The sequence below is a fragment of the Theropithecus gelada genome, chromosome 15, assembly GCF_003255815.1.
Source record: "Theropithecus gelada isolate Dixy chromosome 15, Tgel_1.0, whole genome shotgun sequence".
In the NCBI taxonomy this organism is placed as follows: Eukaryota; Metazoa; Chordata; class Mammalia; order Primates; family Cercopithecidae; genus Theropithecus; species Theropithecus gelada.
In genome coordinates this window covers 46521395-46545550 of record NC_037683.1, presented here as the reverse complement: position 1 = coordinate 46545550, position 24156 = coordinate 46521395, and the positions used below count along the sequence as shown (strand labels likewise).

Here is a 24156-nt window from a genome sequence, read left to right as displayed (position 1 = left end):
TTGGACACAGGTAATAAGTAAACAAGCAGTAAAACTGAGGACTGTGATTTGGATTATGAGAGAATTTAAAAAGAGTGCTGTGATGAGAACTATTTCAGATAGGTGGTCAAGGAAGGGCCCTCTGAGGAGGTGACACTGAAGCTGAAGCCTGAGGAACTGGAAGGAGCACAGCGTTTAAAAAGCTGGAGAAAAGTGAGTGGAAGAGCCTGCAACAGGTGAGAGCCTGGCATGTTCTCAGAACTGATAGGGCAGGGGGATGGGGCGCAAAAAGGAGGGGAGTAGGATGAGATTGGAGAAGCAAGCAGGGTCATCACTGATAGGTTTTAAGTAGTGAGGTGACATAATCTAATATATATTTAAGACAGGGTCTTGCTCTGTCACCCAGGCTGGAGTGCCCTGGAGTGATCATAGTTCACTGTAGCCTTGAACCCCTGGGCGTGAGGGATCCTCCTGCCTCCAGACTCATGAGTAGCTGGGACAGTCGTGGGTCACCTTGCCTAGCTAATCTTTAAATTTTTTTGTAGAGACAGTATCTTGCTATGTTGTACAGACTAGTCTTGAACTCACTGAAGTGATCCTACCATCTCAGTCTCCCAAAGTGCTGGGATTTTACAGGCATCAGCCACCATGTCCAGCTCTAATTTATATTTTAAAAACATAATTCTGGCTACTGTGTACAAAGAAGGGGGCAAGTGTTGAAGCACGGTGATTGGATAGAGACTACTGTATAAATCCAATTAAGGACTGATGATGGTTTGGACAGTGTGGTAGTGGTGGCAGATAAAAAGAGAAAATGAGCTGTATTTGGAAGGGGCACTAACAAAACTTAGATGTGGGGAATGAGAGAAAGAGAGAAGTCTAATATATTGAAGCTGGGTTTCTGGCTTTAGGAACCGAGTTACTATAAGGTGCCATTTACTGAGATGGTGGAAGACCAGGAAAGGACCAGGTATGGGAGGCAAAGAGTCAAGAGTTCCAACTTGGACATCTTCAAGTAAAGGTGAAAACAGAACCTTAGAAAGATGAATTTAGAAATCAGAAAGATGACTAGGGAGAGAGGAGAGTGGCAGGGACCGGAATCAGGGAGACCAGGGAGAAAGCTGGTGCCACAGCCAAAGTGCAGTAGAGTATGGAAGTGTGAACCAGAGTGCGGACAGGGCACCAGGGAGGAAGAATGAAAGAACGTGGCAATAGCCTGGATATAGTGGCTAAGATGGTGAAGTCAAAGATGACTGAGGTAGAATCTTCATGAGTGCAAGGGTGTTCCCACCATTAGGAGGACCATGTCATGATTCAGAGGCACTGTATCTAGGTGGTGATGTCAAACAGGCAGTTGAAAATAACTCAACTCAGAACTGGATGTCTGCTTCTTACAGAATAATAATGAAAGTGGTTAAACTTGCCAAAGAAGACAAGAGAGAAAGAAGGCTATTTGTACAACCCTGGGAAGACCTCTACATTTACTAGGTTAAAGGTGATTCAGTGATGTTTGAGAAACAAGAGAAAAGCCAGTATCTAGGCCAAGGGAAAAAAGAATTTCTTTTTTTTTCTTTTTTTGAGATGGAGTCTCGCTCTGTCGCCCAGGCTGGAGTGCAGTGGCGCCATCTTGGCTCACTGACACCTCCGCCTCCTGGGTTCTAGCGATTCTCCTGCCTTAGCCTCCCAAGCAGCTGAGACTACAGGCGCACACCACTATGCCCAGCTAATTTTTGTATTTTTAGTAGAGATGGGGTTTCGCCATGTTGGCCAGGCTGGTCTCGAACTCCTGACCTTGTAATGCACCTGCCTCAACCTTGCAAAGTGCTGGGAATTACAGACATGAGCCACCGTGCCTGGCGGAAGAAAGAATTTCAAAGAGAGGCTTGTTAACAGAGTCAGATGCTTTGGAAATGTTTGAAGAGGATGAAGGCCAAGAAGTGGCCACTGAATGTGGCAATTAAGAGGCCACTAGTGACTGGAGAAAGAGGGAGGGTGGTGAAAAGACAGTTGTCAAATGCTAAAGAATAAACAAGTGGGTAGGGGACAGACATGAGTGTAGCTCACTGGCACAGTGGCTCATGAGTGTAATCCCAGCACTTTGGGAGGCCAAGGCGGGAGGATCACTTGAGGCCAGGAGTTTGAGACCAGCCTGGTCAACATGGTGAAACCCCATCTCTACTAAAAATACAAAAACTAGCCAGCATGGTATGCACCTGTAGTCCCAGTGACTCAGAAAGCTGAGGCATGAGAATTGCTTGAACCTGGGAGGTGGAGGTTGCAGTGAGCCGAGATCACGCCACTGCACTCCAGAAGGAGGGCGTGGGAGACCTGGGGTAGGGAAAGTCACATGGTGATTGAGGAAGATGCCATGTGAAATGGAAAGGTTACCCACACCTGGGAGAAGTGACAAGAGGAGAGGGCTGAGAAGGCTGGAGGAGGATGGCTACAGAGCGAGACCCTTCTCAAAAAAAAAAAAAAAGGTCTGGCGATAGATGAGAGAGAAGACTGTGTGTGACTCCATCTGTGAGTATATGTGTGGCACAGGTTCACAGGCTTTCAGGATCCCTCTCTCTGACCCTAGTCCCTGATGCCCCAGACTCTCACTCACCGCCAGTTCCTGCCGTATGTGTTCGGTGGTTGCCTCCAGGGCCCGAGTGCCTTTGGTGGCCTCATCTTCCACGGCTTTTACTGTCTTAAGCAATGATGTCACATTGGTCACCATCACCTGGAGGTATCAGAGGAGTGTAGAGGAATGATTTTAAGGAACAGGGGGAAGTACATTAATCCAGTGCCCCTCCTGATGTTGCTCTCATTCTCTCCAACCTTGGCAGAGTTCTTTAGCTGCCACACAGCAGGGTCATCTCCAACTTTGCCAGCTGCAGCCTTCGTTGCACTGATGAGGTCTCCCAGGGCCTTGGCTACATCTTTCACTGCGTTGATTAGGACCACCTGTATGGGAGAGGGTTGGCTCTGGTCTATGGGAGGAAGAAGCGGGACAGGAAGTGGTTCCAGCTGGAATTAGGGGCATCAGGTTGCTACCTGGGTCTCAGGGTCCTCAGCTCCCAGGCTGGCTGCACCCAGCTTGACCACATCAGCGAGGCGGGTGATGGTCGCCACGGAGGACTGGGCAGCCTGCGCCAACTTCTCCTGGCTCCCGGCTGCGTTTTGCACCAGGACCTTGGTGTCCTCCACCAGCACCTTCGCAGTCTTCAGGATGCCCTCCCTGAAGGAGGGCCCAGCTTAGTCAGATCTCCCCTACCCACTCTAACCTGTCCAAGGTGCCTGGTCCAGGCTTCCCTATTCCAGCGAATGCTATCCTGCCTCTTCCAGCCCCATGCCCTGACCTGTCTGCCTCCCTTAGGCCCAGGTCCTGTCTTACCGGTGGTCAGCGAAAGTTTCAGTACCCTCGCGATTGAGCGTGCCAGCAGTGGCGAACATGATGGTGGTGTCGAGGTCAGCAATGATACCAGACACAGCGCTGGCCGCTGTGATGCAGGCCTGGGTGCCACGATTCCCAGCCTGGAGCGCAGCTAGGACGTGAGAGACCTGGGGTAGGGAAAGTCACGTGGTGACTGTGGAAGGTGCCATGTGAAATGGAAAGGTTGCCCATGCCTGGGAGAAGTGACAAGAGGAGAGGGCTGAGAGGGCTGGAGGAGGATGGCAAAGGCTACAGAGTTTGGAGGCAGTCCCACCATCTGCAGGGATGAGCATTGTCACCTTCTCAGAAACTCTCCGGGCACATTCTATGAGCTCCTTCTTGGTGTAGGCATCACTGGGGCTGCACTGCAGGGCGCCTGCCTTGGTGACCAGAGCGGCACAGCCATGGCCCAGCTCCTGTACCCGGTGTTTGATATGGGAACCTATCTGTGAGCCGAGGGAAAGAGAGAGATTTTACAAGGGGCACTCAGGGTACCACTGTGCTTGGAAAAGTCACTAAGGACATAGAAAAAACATACATCGTAGATTAAAGCAGCAGAGAGAGAAAGTTCCCAGCACAAGGACGTTTCTGGTTTCATGTCCTTTAGGCAGGAGGTAACCTCCCACACATGGAAAATAGTAGCATGCAGGCACTAAGTGGTGAGGATTGTGTTAAGCACAGTGGGGAGGAGGGGAGGAGCACTTTATGCTTGAGTGTTAGAATCAGAGGGCCATGGATTACCATGTGGCCTGTATGGGGTTATGGACGGTTTTGAGGATGGGGATTACATGTGTCCTACTAAGATCCAATTACTTGGTTTCTTGGAAAGCTAGAGGCTTAGGTAAGGAAGAGCTTCATGGCCTTGCAGCAAGAAAGAACAAGAACATGGACTGGCAGCACAGCAAAGAAGCAGCCGTAGGCCCAGATGAGGGTCAGCAGAAGCCAAAGAGGCAGGTCCAGGAAGGCTCCAGATTCTGAGCTGTCTCCTTTGTACCCGTGACTGAAGAAGGCTTTGATCCTCTGTCCCTACCCAGAGCCTCACTAGTGTTCAGCAGAGTGGCCCTGAGGCTGTTCCCCTTTCTATGAAAGACCAGAGAGGGTGGGGGTGGGACAGCCCTAGACGCTGACACATCAGGAACAAGGGGCAGGGGGCAGGGCAGAGCTGCCTCCACGTTTACCTCTTCATTTTCAGCAGCCACCGCTGCAGGCTTGGCCTCCGAGGCCAGACGGCCATAGTCACTGGTCAGCTGGTTAGCAAGAGGGCCCAGCTCCTCTGGGCTGGTGTTTGACTTGGTAACCTGGTGATAATGGAAGGAGTGAAGTTATATCCAAAGTCAGCTCTCCGAGGGCAGTCCTCTGGCACTTGCCCAAACTCACCATCTCCTGAACGGTCACTGCAATGGCCTTGGCTGTCCGCACCATAGTTGTTTGGTAATCCACAAAGGAACCTTCTGGTTCACCCATTGGTCCTTCATCTAGCTGAAGGGGGAGGACAGGGACAGGGAAAGACTGTTAAGGTCTCTGCCACTGTGCTTGGAGGCTCTGGCCCAGGGTAGCCTCAGTGTCTACAGGCACCCCAAGACTCTAACCTGGTTGATGGCCTGGGTGATGGAGTCCACCATGCCACCCACGACCCCAGCAGCACTGGCTGCCTCGTTGAGAGTTGTTGTCAGGTCCTCTACGGCCTCTGTCATCATCTGCACAGCCTCCTCCAGGGCTTCCTGGGTGTGAGCTGCTTGCTGTGGGGAGAGAAGAAGAGCTCTGTTGTTCCTGTTTCTCCAGCCTCTTGCTAGTAACAGCTCCTCCCTCCCAACCCTCAATACCTTTGGGTTACCACCAGCCTCCTTGGCAGTGTATAGCAACTGCAGGGCAGATTCTGCCAATGTTTTAGTCTGGTCCAGGAGCGCCATCTGCTGCGGGTGGCTCAGGGTCTTGGAGGCAGCACCCACTGCAGCCAGGGTGAGTGGCTCAAAGTACTGGGCCATCTGGGACACCTGAGGCAAGGGGTTGGACTAGGGGTCAGGTCCCCTCTTTCTCACCCTACTCCCTGGGATTTCCCATGAGTCTCCATAGGTACCTTGTGTCCCAGCTGGGAGGCTTCAGCCCGGGCAGCATTGGCCAGTGGCTCAATGAGATGGGAGATCTCTTGTACTGCAGTGAGCATCTGAGTGTGCAAGGCCTGGGGAGGAAGTGGACTTTAGCCCTGATCGTGACCTGCAATAGGACCCTCTGGCTACACAGGACTGCTCTTCCTTTCATACTGAATACCCTAACCCTCCTTGGCACATCCTAGCCCTTTGATGTCCTAAGAAGCCACTCCATGATCCCCCAGCTTCTTTGAGTCTGACATTTCTCTTCCTAGACACATCTTTCCATATAACCCTCTCCCCCTCACCTCTTGAGAGATTCCCTCACGGGGAGCAAGCTGCTGGCTGACTGCAGCGAGGGAAGCCTGGTCTAGGTCCCGTAGACAACTGTTCAGACCTGCAATGGCCGCTTCACACTCCAGCTGCCCTGGAGCCTTGTCCCTGCAGACACATCAGGGGCTCCAACACCAAGAACATCCCCTAGTGCAAGGCCAGCCTATCCTTCCCCTATATCCTCCCAACACCATCCCATCTAATTGCACTTAAGTGCCCATCCTCCATTCTGCCACAATGTGTGCCCCCCAGCCACACTGGTTCTCCATCCCTCAGTACCTCATGCTTGTAATTAGCTTCTTGATGGAGTCTGAGACAGTACGGGAGTGGCCGGCCAGCACTGACCAGCTCGGGGGGTCCCGGGGATTGACTGCGAGGGCCCGGGCTGTCTGGATGAGTCCCCCAGCACTCTCTAACATTGTCTTGGCAGATACCACAATGGGCTCCATGGCAGCCCGACCCTGGGGAGAGGGGAGGCAGGAAGGTAAGTCTCAGGATTCCCTGGAAGATGAGGTGATAAGCTGGCCTGTCAGGTCCCCCTTCACATCGCCTCACCTCAGGGCTGATCTGGGCAGGAATGCTGGAGAACTCAGGGTTGGACGCAAAGGCACTCAGATTGTCCACAGCCTCCAGCAGAGGGGCTGTTGCTGCTCGGCACTGGGCACGGTTCTCCTCTGTGAAGGCCCCATCTAGCGCCTAGAAGTGACAGAGAGGCTCTCAGGACTTGGGATGCAGGCATAGGGGGTACAGGAAGTGAAGTCCAGGTTTCCTTCCCAGGACTTAAAGGATTTGGGGAGAGGCTAGGGGGTCAGTCTGGATAGAAAGAGTTTGGGCTCAGGCAGAGGGGATTTGGTAGAAGGCCTCAGAGAATAACTGGGGGACTCGGGAGAGATCGGACAGGTCAGGGAGAGGCTGGGAATTCAAGCACTGGGAACCTTGATGGTCTTGACAAGATTAGCTGTGCTGTTGGCCACCTCCTTGGCTGACTGTACAAACTGGCGCTTGGCAGTAGGATTGGCGGTACGGGCAGAAGCCAGGCGACAGCTGTTACACAGTGCAGAGGTGTGTTTGGCCACAATGGTGGCTGCGGAGAGCACCTGAGGAGACACGTGGAAGAGCCACAATGAGGGCAGGAAGGAGGTGTACATACCCAAGAAGGAGCCATTTTAGGGTCAGAGGATGGAGAGCAATACCCTGGGGAGTCAAAACAGGAAAAACAGAGTCACCTGAAAAGTCAAGATCTAGGAGACAGAGACACCCAAAAATGAACTGGGCATGGGAGAGGAAAGACATACTAACGGAGAAGCCATAAGAGGGCTGGTGGGAGAGTAACCTCGAACATCTACAGAGAAGTTGTGAATTTAGCAGTAACTGAAAAATGATGAGACCCATGGCAGAAAAAGATAGTTACTCAAAGAGAAGCCGTGTGTGCAAGGTCAGAGATGGGTCCCTGCCTTCTTTCCCACATGCCTCACCTCCCTCTACTCCACGGGGTTGGTCTGCCCTTTCCCAGACTTGCCTGTGGTCCCTATTCCCTTGAGTTACCTGGGCCTGGGTACAGCCAGGCTCTCCCAAACTGTGGCAGGCCATCTGAATTGCCTGGTTTGCACGGGCAAACTGTGTGGGCTCCACCAGCCCTTGCTGTCCAGCTTGACTATTGGGGTCAGAGACACCAACCAGATATGCAGCCTAGGAAGAGAAAAGGGGGTTGGGGTGAGGAATAAAGATTGCAGGTGGGAAATGAATAGTGATAGCAGGGACAAAAGAGAGCAGAGGTAAGTTTAGAGAACAGGGCTTATTTTTCAGAGTTCTCCATGAGTGGAGATACATTAGCAAACTATGGTTATACTGTAAAGAAGAAAAAAAATACTCTCCTGTTTCATTAAGTATATTCAAGCATTTCAGAAGATTAAAAAGTTAATCAAAAGGAAAACTATATAACAAGGGTTTTTATCAAATCTCTATTTAGATATGTTTGTGTATGCTGGGTCTTAGAGTAAAAAGTATGGCTTACTTTAAGTAGCAGTAAAAAGTTTAAGAGTGAAATACAAATATACACCTTCGTGCACACAAGCAAAGCCTCTTTTAAAGACAGTTCAAAACTGATGAAGATTATTAGGCTAATTCACATTTACAGCACCTCCATGCAGCAGGTATTTTTGGAAAGGGAAGGGAGGGATTAAAAAGCCGTTTTTATGATGGAAACAACATCCTAATGTTTGATTCATACTTCAATCAATACACATTAGCTTTGCTTTTTCCTCTATGCATTTTCACAAGTTGGGGGAAAAAACAAACAAACAACAAAGAGGTTTAGTGAAACCCCCTCTTACTAAAAATACAAAAATTAGGCGGGTGTGGTGGTGCACACCTGTAGTCCCAACTACTTGGGAGGCTGAGGTAGGAGAATCTCTTGAACCCGGGAGGCGGAGGTTGCAGTGAGCCGAGATTGTGCCTCTGCACTCCAGCCTGGTGACACAGTGAGACTCCATCTCAAAAAGCAAACAAACAAAAACAAACAAACAAAAAAACAAAAAACAAAAAAACAAAAAAAAACTCAAGCCACTTAGAGCAAGGAACCCATTCTGACAGGGCACAGGGAGGTGGTGGAGATGGAGGGCTAGGATGGTAGGCTTTCAGGGAAAACAGTCTGAGGCGAACTCTCATGCCAGTTTGTTTTAAGGATTCATATACTAAAGCAAAATACTTTAGAGTTAATAGGTAGTTTTATACTTGATAATGTGGAAAAAGGCAAAGTTAAGTGATGACTCAAGTAACTAGAAATTTTGTCACTAGTACTATTTTAAGAAAGTAGTCATTACAGCCGGGCACGGTGGCTCACGCCTGTCATCCCAGCACTTTGGGAGACCGAGGCGGGCAGATCATGAGGTCAGGAGATCGAAACCATCCTGGCTGACATGGTGAAACCCCGTCTCTACTAAAAAAAAAAATACAAAAAATTAGCCAGGCGTGGTGGGAAGTGCCTGTAGTCCCAGCTACTCAGGAAGCTGGGGCAGGAGAATGGCGTGAACCTGGGAGGCAGAGCTTGCAGTGGGCGGAGATCACGCCACTGCACTCCAGCCTCGGCAACAGAGCGAGACTCCATCTCAAAAAAAAAAAAAAAAAAAGTAGTAATTAGATGAAAAAATGGTTTGTATAAGCTAATTAGTATATTTTGAGAAAGCCAGCTGGAAAAGGCCTCATGGTTGGGCAGTGTAATCCTAACCAAAGTACCAGGGTTCAGGAATTACAGCAATCAGAACTGTTGATGTTCAGTAATTGCTGACAAGTGTCTCCACTTCAGGAGGACAACCCACACCACAGAGCTGGCTTTGCAAACATAAACTTCTTGATTTATCTACAGATATGTCAGGCTGAGAGGAGACAGGGTAAAGAAAGTAGGGGCCATTCAAGGAACCCATCTCAGGAAAATAACCTGTGCAGCTGCCTCTGTGAAGCCACAAAGTGCCTTTGAGGCTGTGGAAATGGCCTCTCCAAACTCTGGCAGATTTCCATTCTTGGCATTTTGGGAGATGCCAGTCATAGCCTCGCCCAGCACCTGAGGAACAGAGGACATCAGGGGAGTCACAGTGTGTTCTCAGAACCCCAGGGCAGCATCTGGTTAGCTCCATCCTACCGCCCTCTCTCCTCCGAGTTCCTGGCTGTGCTGACCTTTGAGTTCTCCATTACACTGTCCAGGCAACCAAAGTAGGACATGTCATTGATGGGCTGGACTGGGTTCTCCAGGAGTTCCCGGACTGTCTGTGTAGGGGGAGGGCAAAGTGAGATCCAAGACACCTCCCTCAGACCCAAAACCAGAACACTTCCCTCAACCTCAATGCCATCAGCCTGCCATGTGCCTACCTCCAATTCCCGCAGGGCATTATCACACTCCTTCTGGCCGGGTGCCTGCTGGGTGCACATAGTGATGAGCTGATTGATACTGTCAGTTACTGCCCTGGGAGGGACAGAAAGTTGAGTGAATAGGTGAATAGGTCATCATTTCTGGGTCCTATATAAGTATTTATCTTTTGCCTATAGCCACTCTTAAGCCGGGAAGCTCTCATGAACTGCCTGCTCCCCAGTCTCTCTCACACAGTCCAGGGCTGGGCATGTCAGCAACTATTCACCTGGCAGCTGCAGCCAGCTGACTCTTGAGGTTAGGGGCAGCAGGGTCCGTGGACAGGGCCTTGGCAGCCAGAAGAAGTTTGCTTGAAGACATGGAGATGCCCTTCAAGTTGGACACAACTTGGGCTCGGTCCTCCTGGCTCTGTTGAAGTTGACAAGGTCAATGCATTGTCCTGTCCTTTCTTATCTGTCTCTAAAAGGGATCTTCTTTCCCAGACACTCAAGTAGTGCTAGAGACTGGGGAGGGAAGGGAGCCAGGAGCAAGTCAGGACTGGTCACCCAACTGCCTCCTATCTAACCCTTAGTGGGAACCATTCAACCAGACCCTCTGCCTCTTCATACCGGAGCCTGGCCTGCCATCTCCACACCCGCTTCCAGGAAGGTGCTGAAGTCCTGTCCAAATCGGCCTGAGGCTCGAGCCAGGTCCTGAGGGGTTCCCCGAGAGGCCTGCACCAGTTCTGTGGCTGCCTGATTCAGCCCAGCAGCCGCTTCATTCAACCGGCTCTGAGCTTCTTGAAATGTCCCAGTGCTAGGAGGAAGCTGCAGGGTGAGAGGGGAAGTCAGACAGAAGAATGGGGAATGATGCAGGGAGAAGTGTCGTAAAGGAGGGCTGAAAAGGTGGGCACATAGCCTGGGAGTAATGACAGGGGACAGATCTGGGAAGTCAGGGTCAAAGGACAACCGAGAGGGAAGAAGGAGAGGCCTGGCATTCTTTGACTCCTACGTTCCCCCACCCCCTACCGTCCTCCTACCGAGTCACTCAGGAGTCGCTTGCTGGCATCTCCAACTGCCCTCAGGGCATTATCCACATCGCGCTGGCCAGGTAGGCAGCTGACACAGCGGTTCAGAGCCTGGGTCACTGCTTTAGCCACCTGGGGTGAGAAAGGAGACAGGGTTGCCCAAGTGAAAAAAATTTGAGTGATCGCCTCCATTCATGCGACCTGGGAGATGACTAGCTCTACTGCCTCTGAAAGTGAAAAAAGCATTGTAGGTGAACAGGCTGAGGTTAGGCTTTCAAGTGACAGTAATTAAACTTCCCCAAACTTGGTGTTTAGCTTGGCCCATGACTGAATCCAACTGAGACACTTCTACAAGACCAAGAGGGCTGGGCACGGTGGCTGACGCCTGTAATCCCGGCACTATGTGAGGTCGAGGCGGGCGGATCACGAGGTCAAGAGATTGAGACCATCCTGACCAACATGGTGAAGCCCTTTCTCTACTAAAAAAAATACAAAAATTAGCTGGGTGTGGTGGTACGTGCCTGCAGTCCCAGCTACTAGGGAGGCTGAGGCAGGAGAATCACTTGAACCCAGGAGGTGGAGATTGAAGTGAGCCAAGATTGCGCCATTGCACTCCAGCCTGGGCAAGAGCGAAACTCCATCTCAAAAAAAAAAAATAAAATAAAAAAAATAAAAGACCAAGAGAACATAAGGGTGGAATCCACAGAGGGGCTCTCAAGAGCAGACACGAGAAGACATCGCTCTGTCAGTGCGGACGAGGCTTAGAAGCTTTGGCCTCAATCAGGGTGGGCCTTATGAAGGAACCTGGGGGAGAGGGAGAGGGAGGGAGCGGCCCCTCCCCAATACCTGACCTGGGCAAGCCGCTGCTGGCTCTCAGGGTCCCCTGGATGGCCAGCTGCCTTTTTCGCCTCCTCAATAAGGCTGCTAGCTTTGTCCAGCACATCACTGGCCGTGTCAAGTACAATGGCCTGCACTGCAGGATCTGACGTCAGTGCAGCAACTCCCCTAGCGGCCTGGGCCAGTGACCGCAGCCCACCTGCCACATCCCGAGCTGCAATACCTGGGGAGATGAGGAGAAGAGGGAAGGGAAGGTGCCTTCATTGCCAGGCCCTGATTCCAGTGGTTTCCTCTGTCAGTCCCATCCCTCATCCAGCTCCCATTTTCCTACCTCCCTCACAATATGCCCCATGCCTGGCCCTCTGCCCACATACCTGCATAATTCTCATTGCCCTGGGCAACCTCTCCCAGTAGCTGGGCGATGGCGGAGCTCACGGCTTTGGTGCTGTTGCCCAGGTCCTGGGCACACTTCTCCATCTAAGGATGAAGGGGGAAGAACTGGACTTGAGAAAGGAGGAGGTGAGGAGAAGGAACCTGAGAAGGTACTTGGGGACAGGTGGCAATTTAAATAAAGGTTTTGGGCTGGGTGCGATGGCTCACACCTATAATCCTAGCACTTTGGGAGGCCGAGGCAGGTGGATCAGCTGAGGTCAGGAGTTCAAGACCAGCCTGGGCAACATGGCAAAACCCCATCTCTACTAAAAATATAAAAATTAGCCAGGCATGGTGGCGCATGCCTGTAATTCCAGCTACTCAAGAGGCTAAGGCAGGAGGATGGCTTGAACCCAGGAGGTGGAGGTTGCAGTGAGCTGAGATTGCACAACTGCACTACAGTTTAGGCGACAGAGCGAGACTCCATCAAGAAAAAAAAAAAAAGAAATAAAAGAAAGAAAAAGAAAAGAGAAAAGGAAAGAGGAAAGGAAAGAAGGGAAAGGAAAGGAAATGAAGAAGAGAGGAAGGAAGAAAGAAAGGAAGGAAGAAATAAGGAAGGAGAAACAAGAGAAAGAGAAAGAAAGAGAAGGAAGGAAGGAAGGAGAGAAAGAGAAAAGAAAAAGAAACGAGAGAAAGAAAGAGAATATAAGCCGGGCGCGGTGGCTCAAGCCTGTAATCCCAGCACTTTGGGAGGCTGAGACGGGCGGATCACAAGGTCAGGAGATCGAGACTATCCTGGCTAACACGGTGAAACCTCGTCTCTACTAAAAAATACAAAAACTAGCCGGGCGAGGTGGCGGGCGCCTGTGGTCCCAGCTACTCCGGAGGCTGAGGCAGGAGAATGGCATGAACCCGGGAGGCGGAGCTTGCAGTGAGCTGAGATCCGGCCACTGCACTCCAGCCTGGGCGACAGAGCCAGACTCAGTCTCAAAAAAAAAAAAAAAAAAAAAGAGAATATAAAAAAGGAAGGAAGGAAGAAAGGGAGGGAGGGAGGGAGAAAAGGTTTTGAGCAGCTCTGGGGCACGGAGGGGAAGGAAGACTTTAGGATTTGAGTAAGAATGAGGTCTTAAACATACTTACCGTCTCCCCAGGTAAGGGTTTAAGCTTGCCATCTCGAGCCGCCGCCTTCACTTCCTGTAGATCTTTCTCTAGATTCTGTACCAAACTCAGGGCAGAATCCATCTCCAAAGGTCCACATGCTTCCTGAGCCTGTAAGAAAGGGTTTTGGGTGTAGGAGGTCCTGCTGTGTCTCACCAATGCCTCTGATCACACAATTATCCACGTATCGGGTTATTCTGCACAGATTTCCTCTCATTACAGGACTCCAGCCTCATCTTCCAAAGCCACAACCAGCTTCCATACCTTCTGGGCAGCTGTCCGGAGTTCAGCCAGCGCGGTACCCAGGTTCTTGGCACACTGACTCAGCTGCATGGCTGAAGCCTGGTCCTGAATCGTTGGCACTGAGGCCTTTGCAGCTGCCACCATCTTCCCACCTGGCTGTTGGGGAATAGGCAGGTGGATGAAGCGTGCCATCCTCCCTCTGGGCTTGGGTACAAGGACTGATGATGATCAAGACGTAGGGAACACTGGGGCTTGGTATTGGGAAAGAGGCTGTTGGCAGAGATTCAAACTATGGGAGATGGAGGCTTAGAAAGGTGGGAAGGTCAGGTCAGAGAAGTGCGGAGAGGGTGCCTTGCCTGCAGAAAGCTCTGGCTGGCAGCAATGAGGGCAAGCTGAGTGCTGGGGCTGTCAGGCTGGGCTTGGCTTCCTCGGACACCCTGCACCAGCAGCGGAATCTGCTCTGCCACTGCCTGTAGGTGAAAAATGTCATAAGAGACGCACAAGTCTCCCTCTTCCCACTCCCACATGCTTCCTAGAGTCTTACCTTGCAGCTCTGCACCAGCAGGGGCTGGGGGCCGGCAGAGGCCTTGGGGGTAGAGGCTGCATGCTGAGCTGCAGCGATGGTCTGTGTGGCTGAGGCTGCAGCCTGCTTGGCTGCATGCTGTGAAGACAGAGTAGTCAGACCAAGCCCATGGATTCCCATGCCCAGTCCCTGGCCTACCTTGCCCAGGCTATGCCCCAAGGACATATGAACTTACTCTCCGCACCTCCCTTCCAGTTAATGCCTCCCACAGCACCCACACTCTCTCTTGCTCCTGGTGAAACTCCCAGCCTCACCTCCAGGCGCTGCACCAGCTTTTTCTTGATGGCATTCTGCGCGGCTGCATTGGTGGCCATGCGCAGCCCCTCAGCTGCCTCCCGCAGCCGCTGCTGCTGCTCCTCACTGTCAGGGTAGGCGGCTGCTCCCTGTGGGAGAGGTGGAAAGAGAGTCATCACCCAGCTCTCCTGTGGATCCTAAAGAAGCTCCTCTCTCACTTCTCTAGACTCGGTTTAAAATTCACGTATTTTCCTGAAGTCATCTCTAACTGGCCCCACCAAAAAACAATCACCTTTGAGAGGAGCTGCCTCATGAAGGTCAATGGGAAATCTCAGGGGGCTAGGATTCCCACTGGATGCTGAAATCCTTTCTTAAGGTGGAATTGTTTTGCCTTCCCCTCCTTGGGGAATACCACACATGAGTGAGATGAGTAGGGGGGCTCCCTGGGCAAAGGAGGACTCAGTTTAGAGCAGGCATCTCAGGAATACTAAAGCAGGGGACCTGCTTACTCCTGCCAACTAAAAAGCCCCAGAGCCCAGGGGGCCTAGGAATCATCTGGGCTTCTTTCTGATGGTTCTCTGCATCCTGGTGTCTCAGTGTCCTACTGCCTTGTCTTTCTCTGTACGGCTGGCAGCAGAGGCCCCGGAGACTGAATGCCTATGTGTATTCACAGGGGAGACCAAGAAGGAGAGGAATCCCAGGCAGGCTAGCAGCAAAGAAGGTAAAAATAGGAATAGAAGACCTTGGACTTAAAGAAAAAGGATCCGGTCGCCTACTACAGAGGAATGGGAGATATTTATTAAAGGACACAAAATTACAGCTAGATAGGAGTAAGTTCTAGCGTTCTACACTACTGTAGGATGACTAAAATTAAGAATAATATATTATATAGTCTCAAATAGTTGGAGAATACTGAATGTTCCCAACACAAATGATAAATATTTGGATAAATGCTGGCTATGTTAATTACTCTGATCTGATTACTATGTATGTATTTAAATGTCACTGTGTACCTCATGAATATGTAAAATTATGTCAATTAAAAAATAATTTTAGGCCAGGTGCGGTGGCTCACGCCTGTAATCCCAACACTTTGGGAGGCCAAGGTGGGAGGATCACTTGAGTCCAAGAGTTTGAGACAAGCCTGGGCAACATAGTGAGACTACCTCTTTAAAAAAAAAAAAAAAAAAAAAAAAAAAACCTGGGCCATGGCTCACCCGCAGCCTTAGGGCTCATTCACTTCCTGAGTGCTCCTCTACTTGTCCTCTTGTATTTTCTGCTTTTCCTGGGTCTCCCCTATCAGATGAGGGTGACCATCTGGACCTCTCTACTTCCCTCCAGGGCCCAGTCTGGGGGTGTGCACAGAAGACTTTGTACCTTGGCAGCCTCTACCATCTTGGCTGTGGCATCAGCTAGGATCTTGGCAGCACTTAAGAGCTTGCGGGAGTTCTCCAGATCACTTTCCCCCTCAGCATCGGCCTTGATGGCATTGACCAAGTCAGATGTGGCTTGGGCCAGGATGCGGGCCTGTCGCACCATCTCCCCTGAGAGCACAGGGTATAGTCAGGCAAGGAAGCCAGAGATACTGAGGTGTCAGGGGTGGGGACAAAGGTGGAGAAAAGTGGTGTAGACAAGGTAGACGGGGGCTTTAGGGACAGAAAAGAGACTGGCAAAAGCTCTTGCATGATTTCTTTGGGGTTTTTTTCTGCGTTTAGGATCTTGAGAAAAACAGATTCTCCAGTGGGCTCTTATGGGAGGACAGTCTCCAATGGGTATTTTCAGCCAGTAGCCTTGAGAAGACGAGACACTCTCTGAAAACTTTTGGGGTCAGGGGTACAGTAGGGAAGGCTATACCACTTTCATGCCACTTTCTATATATTTTTGTGCATACTTTGGTATATTCTTTAAATGCTCCAGGGAAGGTAGAGAACTTAATATTCCTTTTTTTTTTCTGAGACGGAGTCTCGCTCTGTCGCCCAGGCTGGAGTGTAGTGGCCGGATCTCAGCTCACTGCAAGCTCCGCCTCCCGGGTTCACGCCATTCTCCTGCCTCAGCCTCCCGAGTAGCTGGGACTACAGGCACCCGCCACCTCGCCCGGCTAGTTTTTTTTGTATTTTTAGTAGAGACGGGGTTTCACCGTGTTAGCCAGGATGGTCTCGATCTCCTGACCTCGTGATCCGCCCGTCTTGGCCTCCCAAAGTGCTGGGATTACAGGCTTGAGCCACCGCGCCCGGCCTAATATTCCTTTTACAGAAGAGGAAGCAGAGGGTTCAGAGAGCTTTAATGATGAGCCTATGGTTGTGCGGCTGGCAAGCCCACACTGTGCTGAGTTTCTTGGGGTGAAGTGGTTGGGTCCGCAAGGGGATGATGTCCAGTGGGCTTAGGGAACCCTAGTGGGGTTTTTTGTTTTCCTGGGGGTGGGTGTCTTACCAGCATCACCCATGGAGCTAAAGATGTTCTCAGTGACAGTAAGGATGGTGTCAGTGGCCTGGTCATAACGGCCAGCAGGCCCAGCCCCTGTGGCATGGGCCTTCACATGCTGCAGCAGCTCATTCAGGGCCTGGGTGACAGCTGTGGCTGCTGCTCCTACCCCTCGCAACAGTTGCCCATCCTCTGTAGCTGCCTGGGAAGCAGACACACAGCCCTCCACGGCTTTGGCTACCAGTCGTCCAGCCTCCACCAGTTGTTCTTGGCAGACAGGTGAGCTGATTGTAGGTGCCACCACCTGTAGGTAAAGTGAATGTCAGAGATGTAGGCAAGGGAAAGGAAGTAGAGTGTGCTGCTCATAGCAGTAACTGGGATGAGTGAGGTGGCCTCCAGAGCCAAAGAAATAAAATGAGAGGCTCACATGTGTGTGGTAGTATCACCCCTCAGCACAGACTAGAGCAACCTTTGGGGCTCACCTTAGTACAGGCCACTAGTTGGGAAGTGGACAGGGCACACTGTGTTGCTGCAGCAATAACTTGGGTCTGAAGTCCCGAGTCCTCTGTCCGCTGGGCCACACTCTTGGCCTTGAGGACCAGGGCAGCTGCAGCACTTGCCACAGCTTTGGCGAGCTGCATTAGCACGTCCTGTAAGAAAACAGCAGTTAGCATGACCTGAGATCAGGCTTGGGATTCACAGACACTTCTCAGAGGCGTAAGCTGCTTCATTATTCCCATTAATCCAATCAAAGGAGAGCGCACGCAGAAGCAATCAGAATCTACCCCGAGCCACTGCCCTGAGCACCCAGCAGGACAGAACCTCCACTGAAGAACAAACCCACACCGAGAGAAATACAGCCTACACCAAATGGAGACACACATGAGGCGGATACACTCGATGATGATGGGGAAAGAACGGGGTGGCACTGTTACAATGGGGTGAGGAGAGGAGGTATCTCCTGGGATCCCTTCACCCCCAGCTTCTTTACTTCACTTCTTGATCTTGGATTGGAAGTGGTCATCCTGGAATCTTGGGAGCAAGTCCCTGTACTACGCTACCTGATCCCATTTCCCAAAGCCTGCCTTCGCCAGGCCTCTTCATCTCCCACCAAGTTCTGGTCCCCTAGGAGGCTGAGGGAGAAGTACAGAAACGAGTGTATGCGGCTCAGAGAGGACAAAGCTGGGAAGGCCCAGGCCAGAGGCTGTTACCGTAGGGGAATCGGGGGGAGATCGAACCCTAGCCCCTCCGGATGCACATATCTGCACGGGAAATCCAGGGTGAAAAGTCAGCTGAGGATATTGGCATGGAGTGGGAAGGGGGAGAGCTAGAGGAACACTATCCTCAGGGTGGCATGGTCTATAGCATTGTGGGGGTCCTCAAGTTGGGGCAAGGGCTATGTATGGGGAAGAGAGGGAAAAGATGACAAGGGGCTAAAGAATAAATGAGGGCCAATAGTAAACCAGCAGGTTAAGTTTGGATTCAGAGGTTCTGAATTCTAACCCCTAAAAGAGAGATCAGAAGCTACCAGTATCATCCCCTGGAAATAGAGGATCATATTGGTTTTTAGGGGTCAATGCATAGAAGCCAGGACTAGGAACTAGATTCAGGAGCAGAAGTTACTTCCTAGATTCTGGGGTTCTGGGGGGTTGGGTAAGTCACCAACCTGGAAGTGGGGGTCAGTATCACTTTCCCCAATTTGTTGCAACAGCTCCCCACTGGCCTGGCCCACGTTCCCAGCTGCTTGCAGCAGGTTCTGACGGGGCTGTGGAGAGTGAACACCAGTCAGAAGCTGCCCAATCCCTGCCCACATGCCTGTGCATCTCACAGGCCCATGGGACCCAGGTTTCCATCCTGTGGCTTGGATTGTCCCTTCTCTTTGGGCTTGAACCCTGTCTCCGCCCTAGCCCAACCCTGTGGCCCCTGACCTCAGCACTGGCTGGTTGCGCACTGCGCAGCAGTTCTGACACTGCCCCCGCAAGGCCCTTTGCTGCCTGCAACAGGGGCCGGCCACTGCCGCCTTCGTCCTCCAGCAAGGCAGCCAGCAGCTTCACCCCACGGGACATCTCCGTCAGGTTGGAGGAGATTGTGGTGACTGCACAGCCCACTGCAGTATAGTCTGTCTCAGCAGGGTCCCCTAAGGGGAAAAGGAGAAAGAGGAACATGAGAGACGGACAGGCCAGACAAAGGGCTGGGGAAGGAGCAAAGTCACACCCAGTTAGTCACACACACGTCCACGGAGAGACGCACACACACAGTCCCTTCCACAATGAGTCAAGGCACAGTCATACACGAAGCCAGTCACATGCATGCCTGTGCACACTCACATCCTCTCTCCCCATCACACACCTGGAAGCTAGCATCCGGCCTACCTGCTGTCAGGTTCACCACAGACGCAGTACCAGCTGTGATGGCATCTACCTGAGAGTGGATCTCATGCTTTGATTCATCCATCTTGTTCTTACGCCAGGCCTTAGAGGCCTGAAAGAGAGAGGAAAAGACCTCAGGATCTGCCCTGGTTTGGTTCACCTCATCCCTATCCCTTGGAGTCTCGGCTTCAGTACCACGGGCCTCTCCTCCATCCCATACTTACAGCATCCTGGCCAAGAGGTGGCAGAGTGTCAAAGTCATCCAGGGTGGCCTGGGCAGCCTGCACGGCCTGCATGCTGGAGTTAATGGTTCCAGTGAGTGCCTGCTGGGCCGAAGTCTAAAGACAAATGGGGAGAAACAGGGACTGGAATGGATGTTTGGAGAAAAGAGAAGGTAAAAGAGAACCATGGGCTAGGGAGAGAATACAAATAGGGACCTGGGAAAAGACTGCCTAACTCCTGGCTCAGCCCAGCTGAGGGTGAGAGAAGGGCCCTGGCACCATGGTAAACATAGGACACTTACCAGAGGAGGCATGTGTCCTCGGTGCATCTGGCCGCTGGTAATCTGCTGCTGGGCAGGGGGCATGCTGCCCACCTGGAAATTCTCAGGACCAGAGGCTCCAGAGCGCATGATGGCAGGCAGGGCCACAGAGCCATGCTCCACTTTCCCTACCCGGTTGTACTGCTGCTGCAGGACTGTTGACCTGTAGAGGGGTGAACTATTGAGCTCACAGAGGACTCCTCATCTCTACCCCTCCCACCCAGTTACACGACCTTTGCAGGTGTGTGAGGTTTCACTACAGCCTGCAACTAGTTAAATAACCATTTTAAGGACTCCCCACCTCCCAAGAGTCCTTAGAGTCAGGCCTTGCCTTCTCTACCCCTGGGAAATGGGATCAGCCCAACTCCCTTCGTACTTTTTGGGGGACACTGAGTCCTCCAGCATAGTAGACTCCTCATCTCCTTCCAGCCCAAAGTGATCCTTGCTTTTTTTCTGTAGGAAGAAAAAAGGAACAAGAGTTGGGATACTTAAAGAAGAGGGAAGTGGAGAAAAGGCAGCCTCTTGTTTCCACAACCAGCCATTTTCCAGAAGCTACGTGCCCATTTCATTTTTTGTTTTTTTGACAAAAAAGGGCTCTGTCACCCAGGCTGAAGTGCAGAGGTATGATCTCGGCTTATTGCAACCTTCGCCTCCCAGGTTCAAGCATTCTGAGTGCCCATTTCTAAAGGACTGGCTTGTGGAGAGGGCAAGGGGAGATAAGGGGAAGGCTGGGGCAGGCAGTGCTCACCTTCTTCAGGATGATATCAATGTAGCCAGCAATGAGCTGTGCAATCTGCTCCCCTTCAGTTGTCTGTACTGAGTAGTAGCCATCTTGGTAATCTCCAAAATCCTAGGGTGACAAGGTGGTGGACTCAGTGGCAAAGCTCTAATCTATCCAGGATGGAAAAGGCTAGGATGGGAGGCCCAAGGTTGAGCTGATGAGATGCCTTCCCGTGCAACAGCCCTCTTGGAAGATGCCCACCTTTCTTGAACCTCCTCTTTATTTTCCTCCTTGGAGGGAAATTTTTTACTTCTGAGGAGTGGCCTCTACACTACATGGTTTCAAATACATATTTAGGAAGTCTCTTATTTTTGCTCTGATGATAAAATTGGGAGGATATAATATTTGGCATTAAATGGCCACACTTTAAGGTTGGCTGTAGTATCCAAAAGGGAAAAAACAGCATTTCCTACAATTTCTATTTCTGTCATTGGGGTACTTTATCAAGTTGGTATCAGTTTTCAATTCATAACCCTATAATATAAAGTCAAAAATTCACGGTACATAGCTGCTGCTGCAACAGGGAGGTTATCACATTTTTCCTTTCACCAACCCCCCAAGAATTCCAGTGATCTCAGTTTGCTGATGAGATTTTTGTTCTGCTGATTTTAAAGAATAAGTCTGTCACCCATTTCATTTAAGCCTCACACTCTCCCAGAGGAAGATTCTCCATCTACTCTAACCTCCTTTTTTTCTGGAGTAATACTCAGTATACTTACCCCAAGAGAGGGAAAAGACCTCTGCAGCTGCCCCTTTTCTGAAACTCCCAAAGCACTTCCTTGTTGGAGTCCCCAGACTCACCAGGGTGAAGCTTTTGGGAGAGGCAGCCCAGCGTTTGATGTTGGTGAGGTTCCACTCCTGGATCACTTCCTTGGTTTTCTCATCCACTCGCATCACGCACTCCTTGGTGATGCCCAGAAGCCTGGGCACTAGCTTGTTCTTCCCTTTCATTTTTTCCTATGAGGCAGAGGTTGGTGCTGGTGTTACAGGTCAGAGGTCAAATGAGAGGTGAATGATCAGATCAGCTTGCAGCCATTGGGGATGTTGAGGTGGCCCGGAGGGCTAATGGACAAGGGAAAATGCAGGGTAGGGAGGGAAATGGTGGTGGAGGGCTGATGACAGGCAGGTTTTCATGAGGTCAGAGCAAAGAAGAGAATGAGGAATCTTAGGGAATGGTGGGAAATGTGACTGAGGGCAAGGTCAGAGACTTTCAGAGACAGAAAAGGGCAAGAGTGGGAAACAAGGAGGGCAGTGAAAAGGGTCTATAACCTACCTTCACCAGGAAGAAGGAGACACCGTAAGTCTTGAGAGAACGGGCTAGCTTCACGTAGCGGACCTTGGCCTCAATCTCACTCATCTGCCCACAATTCTTGTGTGCCTGAGCATAAAACGGGGAAGAATTTAGCAAATAGTTTAATATCACAGCTAAGGAATTAAGGTTGGATGCTAACTACAACAAGAGAGAATTATGGGGAGACTGGAAAGGTTGAGGAGTGCAAGATATGAGAATGAGACCGCAACGGGATGGAGACTGATAAGGGCTATGCAGAAGCAATGAGTCGAGGGATACAGTCAAGGAACTTGTAGACATTCTGGAGATATGAACAGAGTTCGGAAGCAGAAGGGCAAAGAGAAGGCCTTTTGGGCTGAGTATTCAGAGTAGGGGGTAACATCTTATACATGGACAAAGACTGTACTCTTCCAGAGTAATTTCAGATTATGCTACCTCATTTGATCCTCCTATCAGTCCTACACAGGGCAAATACTGTTATCCCAAATTAGAGAGAAATAAAAGAATACAAGAATATTGAACTGAATTGCACAGCAAAAGCAGGGATGGAGCTGAGACTAAAAGCCCAGGTTATCTTCTTTCTTGGCAGAGGTGAGGTGGGATAACAGTCTGGTGGGTGAAAGCTGAGTTAGGGGAGACAGGGAGGAGGCGGGGGGCCATTTAGTCAGTAAGATTAAGCAGCAAAGCTCCGCGGTCATCCCAAATACTTTCCCCTACCCACATTCACCTGGAAGATCTTACGTTCTCCCTTCTGCTTCACATACTCCTTGGGCAGGAAGTCCTTCAGGCTACACCAGAAAAGGGAGGGTCAGCATGTGGTAGACAGCATCAGGGGACATGTGGGCCATGAACTGTGGGCCTGGGGGTATGAGGAAATACCTACGACAGTGTTATCTTTGGGGAGAAAACAGACTCTAAGGGAATAGAGTCTAGATTATCTTCTGAAATAGAGGTGACTTAGTGTAAACTCTTCTTTTTTTTTTTTGAGATGGAGTTTCGCTCTTGTTGCCCAGGCTAGAGAGCAATAGCATGATCTCATCTCACCAAAACCTCTGCCTCCCAGGTTCAAGTGAATCTCCTGCCTCAGCCTCCTGAGTAGCTGGGATTACAGTCATGCACCACCACGCACAGCTAATTTTGTATTTTTAGTAGAGATGGGGTTTCTCCATGTTGGTCAGGCTGGTCTCAAACTCCTGACCTCAGGTGATCTGCCCGCCTCGGTCTCCCAAAGTGCTGGGATTACAGGCACGAGCCACTGCGCCTGGCCAGTATGAATTCTTAACGTAACCTGTGTCTCTCCCTGTAGGGAAAGGGACTGAGGAAAATTAAGTTAGAGGCTCAGTCCCTGAGGGAAAGTGGATCTAGAGCACCATTTTAGGGAACCAAGACGAGAAAGAGCTTTCCAGAAGGATGACCATGCACTTAGGAAGCTGAGAAAGCCACGCCAAACTCTGCATTCCAAGAAACACCAGCAGATGAGGCTTGTGAGACTTTTAACCCACGTTCCCTATAGGGAAAATTTTACCCTGTTTCCCTCTGGCTACTGCAGCAAAATTCTTCAGACAATCTCAAAAAAAAGTGACATGCTTGCTTCAGAGATGGGGGTAGGGGCAGAGATACTAACTACATTCATATTCCAGAGGTAGAAAAGAGACAGTGGATGATGGCAACTAAAAGGGTAACTATGTCAGTCAAACCCTGGTACCTCGGAAGAAGAAATAGGGGGAGCAGGCTTGGAATGGAGACAGGCCCACTGGGGTCACAATGGCAGGGAGTGCTGGGCCCTGACAGGGTGTAGGATGTGGGTCACTCACTCGAGGAAGCCAGCCTTGTGTTTCTGCTCATTGTGGGGCCCAAACTGGATCTGGCATTGGAAGCCAGCAAACTCACAGGCCTTGTCAAAGGAGACAGGGTGGGAGCCATTCAGGATGTCATCTCGTGCCTGGAGAGCACAGGGCAAGGAGGCAAATGTTATGTGTGGGTGCAGGGACACGCACACTGTGCTTCCGACCCCTCCCTATTCCTGCCCCACCCCAGCCAAGTCCTCTGCATACCTGCACATACAGGAGGTTCAGCTGTACGGGGTCCCGGGAATCCACATTCTGGTCTGAGTAAAAGAACTTCCTCCGCAGCAGCAGCGTCTCATGCTCCTCTACACCCTGCTCCCTCAGTGTCCGGCCATGGTCCAGCCAGTTCACTGGGATACAGACAGTCCCCTCAGTGCCAAACCCCCATGGCCCCTGTGTTGTCTGGTCTCTGTTTACTTCTCCACTTCCTACCTCTCCTTACTTAAATGTAAGTTCCGTGAATGTAGGACTTTGTTTTCTTACTGACGTATCCCCAGGGTGTAAAACAGTGCCTGGCAGAAGCACAGAAGGCTAAAGCCCCTTCCCACCCTTCCCATTTCAAAAGCCCTCTTTTTTCTGGTTCTGCTTACACTCGTCATCTGTGTGTAATTTCTGCTTTAGTTTCTCCATCTTCTTTTCATCTCGCAGCAATGTCTTGTCTTTTCTTAAGGTCCCTGTCACTTCCTCCTTTTTCTCTTCCATCAGCTCTCGAACCAATGAATATTCATCATGGTTGGTGATGCCTGGGGAAGGAGATGGCTTGTTAGCTTCCCAGGTACTACATCAATGCCTTT

General features: G+C 50.9%; 1 protein-coding gene across 2 annotated transcripts in view; it reads right to left on the bottom strand.

Moving 5' to 3' along the window:
- The window catches only part of TLN1 (talin 1), a 35343-nt gene that overhangs the window by 3612 nt on the left and 7575 nt on the right, over positions 1–24156 (bottom strand). Inside the window, exons 5-49 of one of the 2 annotated variants that reach the window (XM_025360126.1) lie at positions 23953–24105; positions 23570–23712; positions 23330–23457; positions 22243–22303; positions 21498–21602; positions 21026–21181; positions 20192–20293; positions 19820–19896; positions 19426–19606; positions 19127–19240; positions 18906–19014; positions 18462–18670; positions 18200–18298; positions 17745–17795; positions 17016–17183; positions 16543–16837; positions 15490–15656; positions 14133–14261; positions 13840–13956; positions 13652–13765; positions 13317–13451; positions 13035–13163; positions 11897–11999; positions 11537–11745; positions 10698–10817; positions 10288–10485; positions 9948–10087; positions 9682–9775; positions 9490–9579; positions 9254–9376; positions 7363–7506; positions 6753–6914; positions 6373–6513; positions 6097–6278; positions 5793–5925; positions 5475–5576; positions 5221–5391; positions 4987–5136; positions 4775–4876; positions 4576–4695; positions 3697–3843; positions 3359–3525; positions 3019–3202; positions 2803–2928; positions 2588–2704 (exon numbers count right to left, since the gene is read on the bottom strand). In XM_025360126.1, the coding sequence (XP_025215911.1) occupies positions 2588–2704; positions 2803–2928; positions 3019–3202; positions 3359–3525; positions 3697–3843; positions 4576–4695; positions 4775–4876; positions 4987–5136; positions 5221–5391; positions 5475–5576; positions 5793–5925; positions 6097–6278; positions 6373–6513; positions 6753–6914; positions 7363–7506; positions 9254–9376; positions 9490–9579; positions 9682–9775; positions 9948–10087; positions 10288–10485; positions 10698–10817; positions 11537–11745; positions 11897–11999; positions 13035–13163; positions 13317–13451; positions 13652–13765; positions 13840–13956; positions 14133–14261; positions 15490–15656; positions 16543–16837; positions 17016–17183; positions 17745–17795; positions 18200–18298; positions 18462–18670; positions 18906–19014; positions 19127–19240; positions 19426–19606; positions 19820–19896; positions 20192–20293; positions 21026–21181; positions 21498–21602; positions 22243–22303; positions 23330–23457; positions 23570–23712; positions 23953–24105 (6167 nt within the window). The remainder of the gene's footprint in view (positions 1–2587; positions 2705–2802; positions 2929–3018; positions 3203–3358; positions 3526–3696; positions 3844–4575; positions 4696–4774; positions 4877–4986; positions 5137–5220; positions 5392–5474; positions 5577–5792; positions 5926–6096; positions 6279–6372; positions 6514–6752; positions 6915–7362; positions 7507–9253; positions 9377–9489; positions 9580–9681; positions 9776–9947; positions 10088–10287; positions 10486–10697; positions 10818–11536; positions 11746–11896; positions 12000–13034; positions 13164–13316; positions 13452–13651; positions 13766–13839; positions 13957–14132; positions 14262–15489; positions 15657–16542; positions 16838–17015; positions 17184–17744; positions 17796–18199; positions 18299–18461; positions 18671–18905; positions 19015–19126; positions 19241–19425; positions 19607–19819; positions 19897–20191; positions 20294–21025; positions 21182–21497; positions 21603–22242; positions 22304–23329; positions 23458–23569; positions 23713–23952; positions 24106–24156) is intronic. The other variant, XM_025360127.1, reaches the window with a different exon arrangement.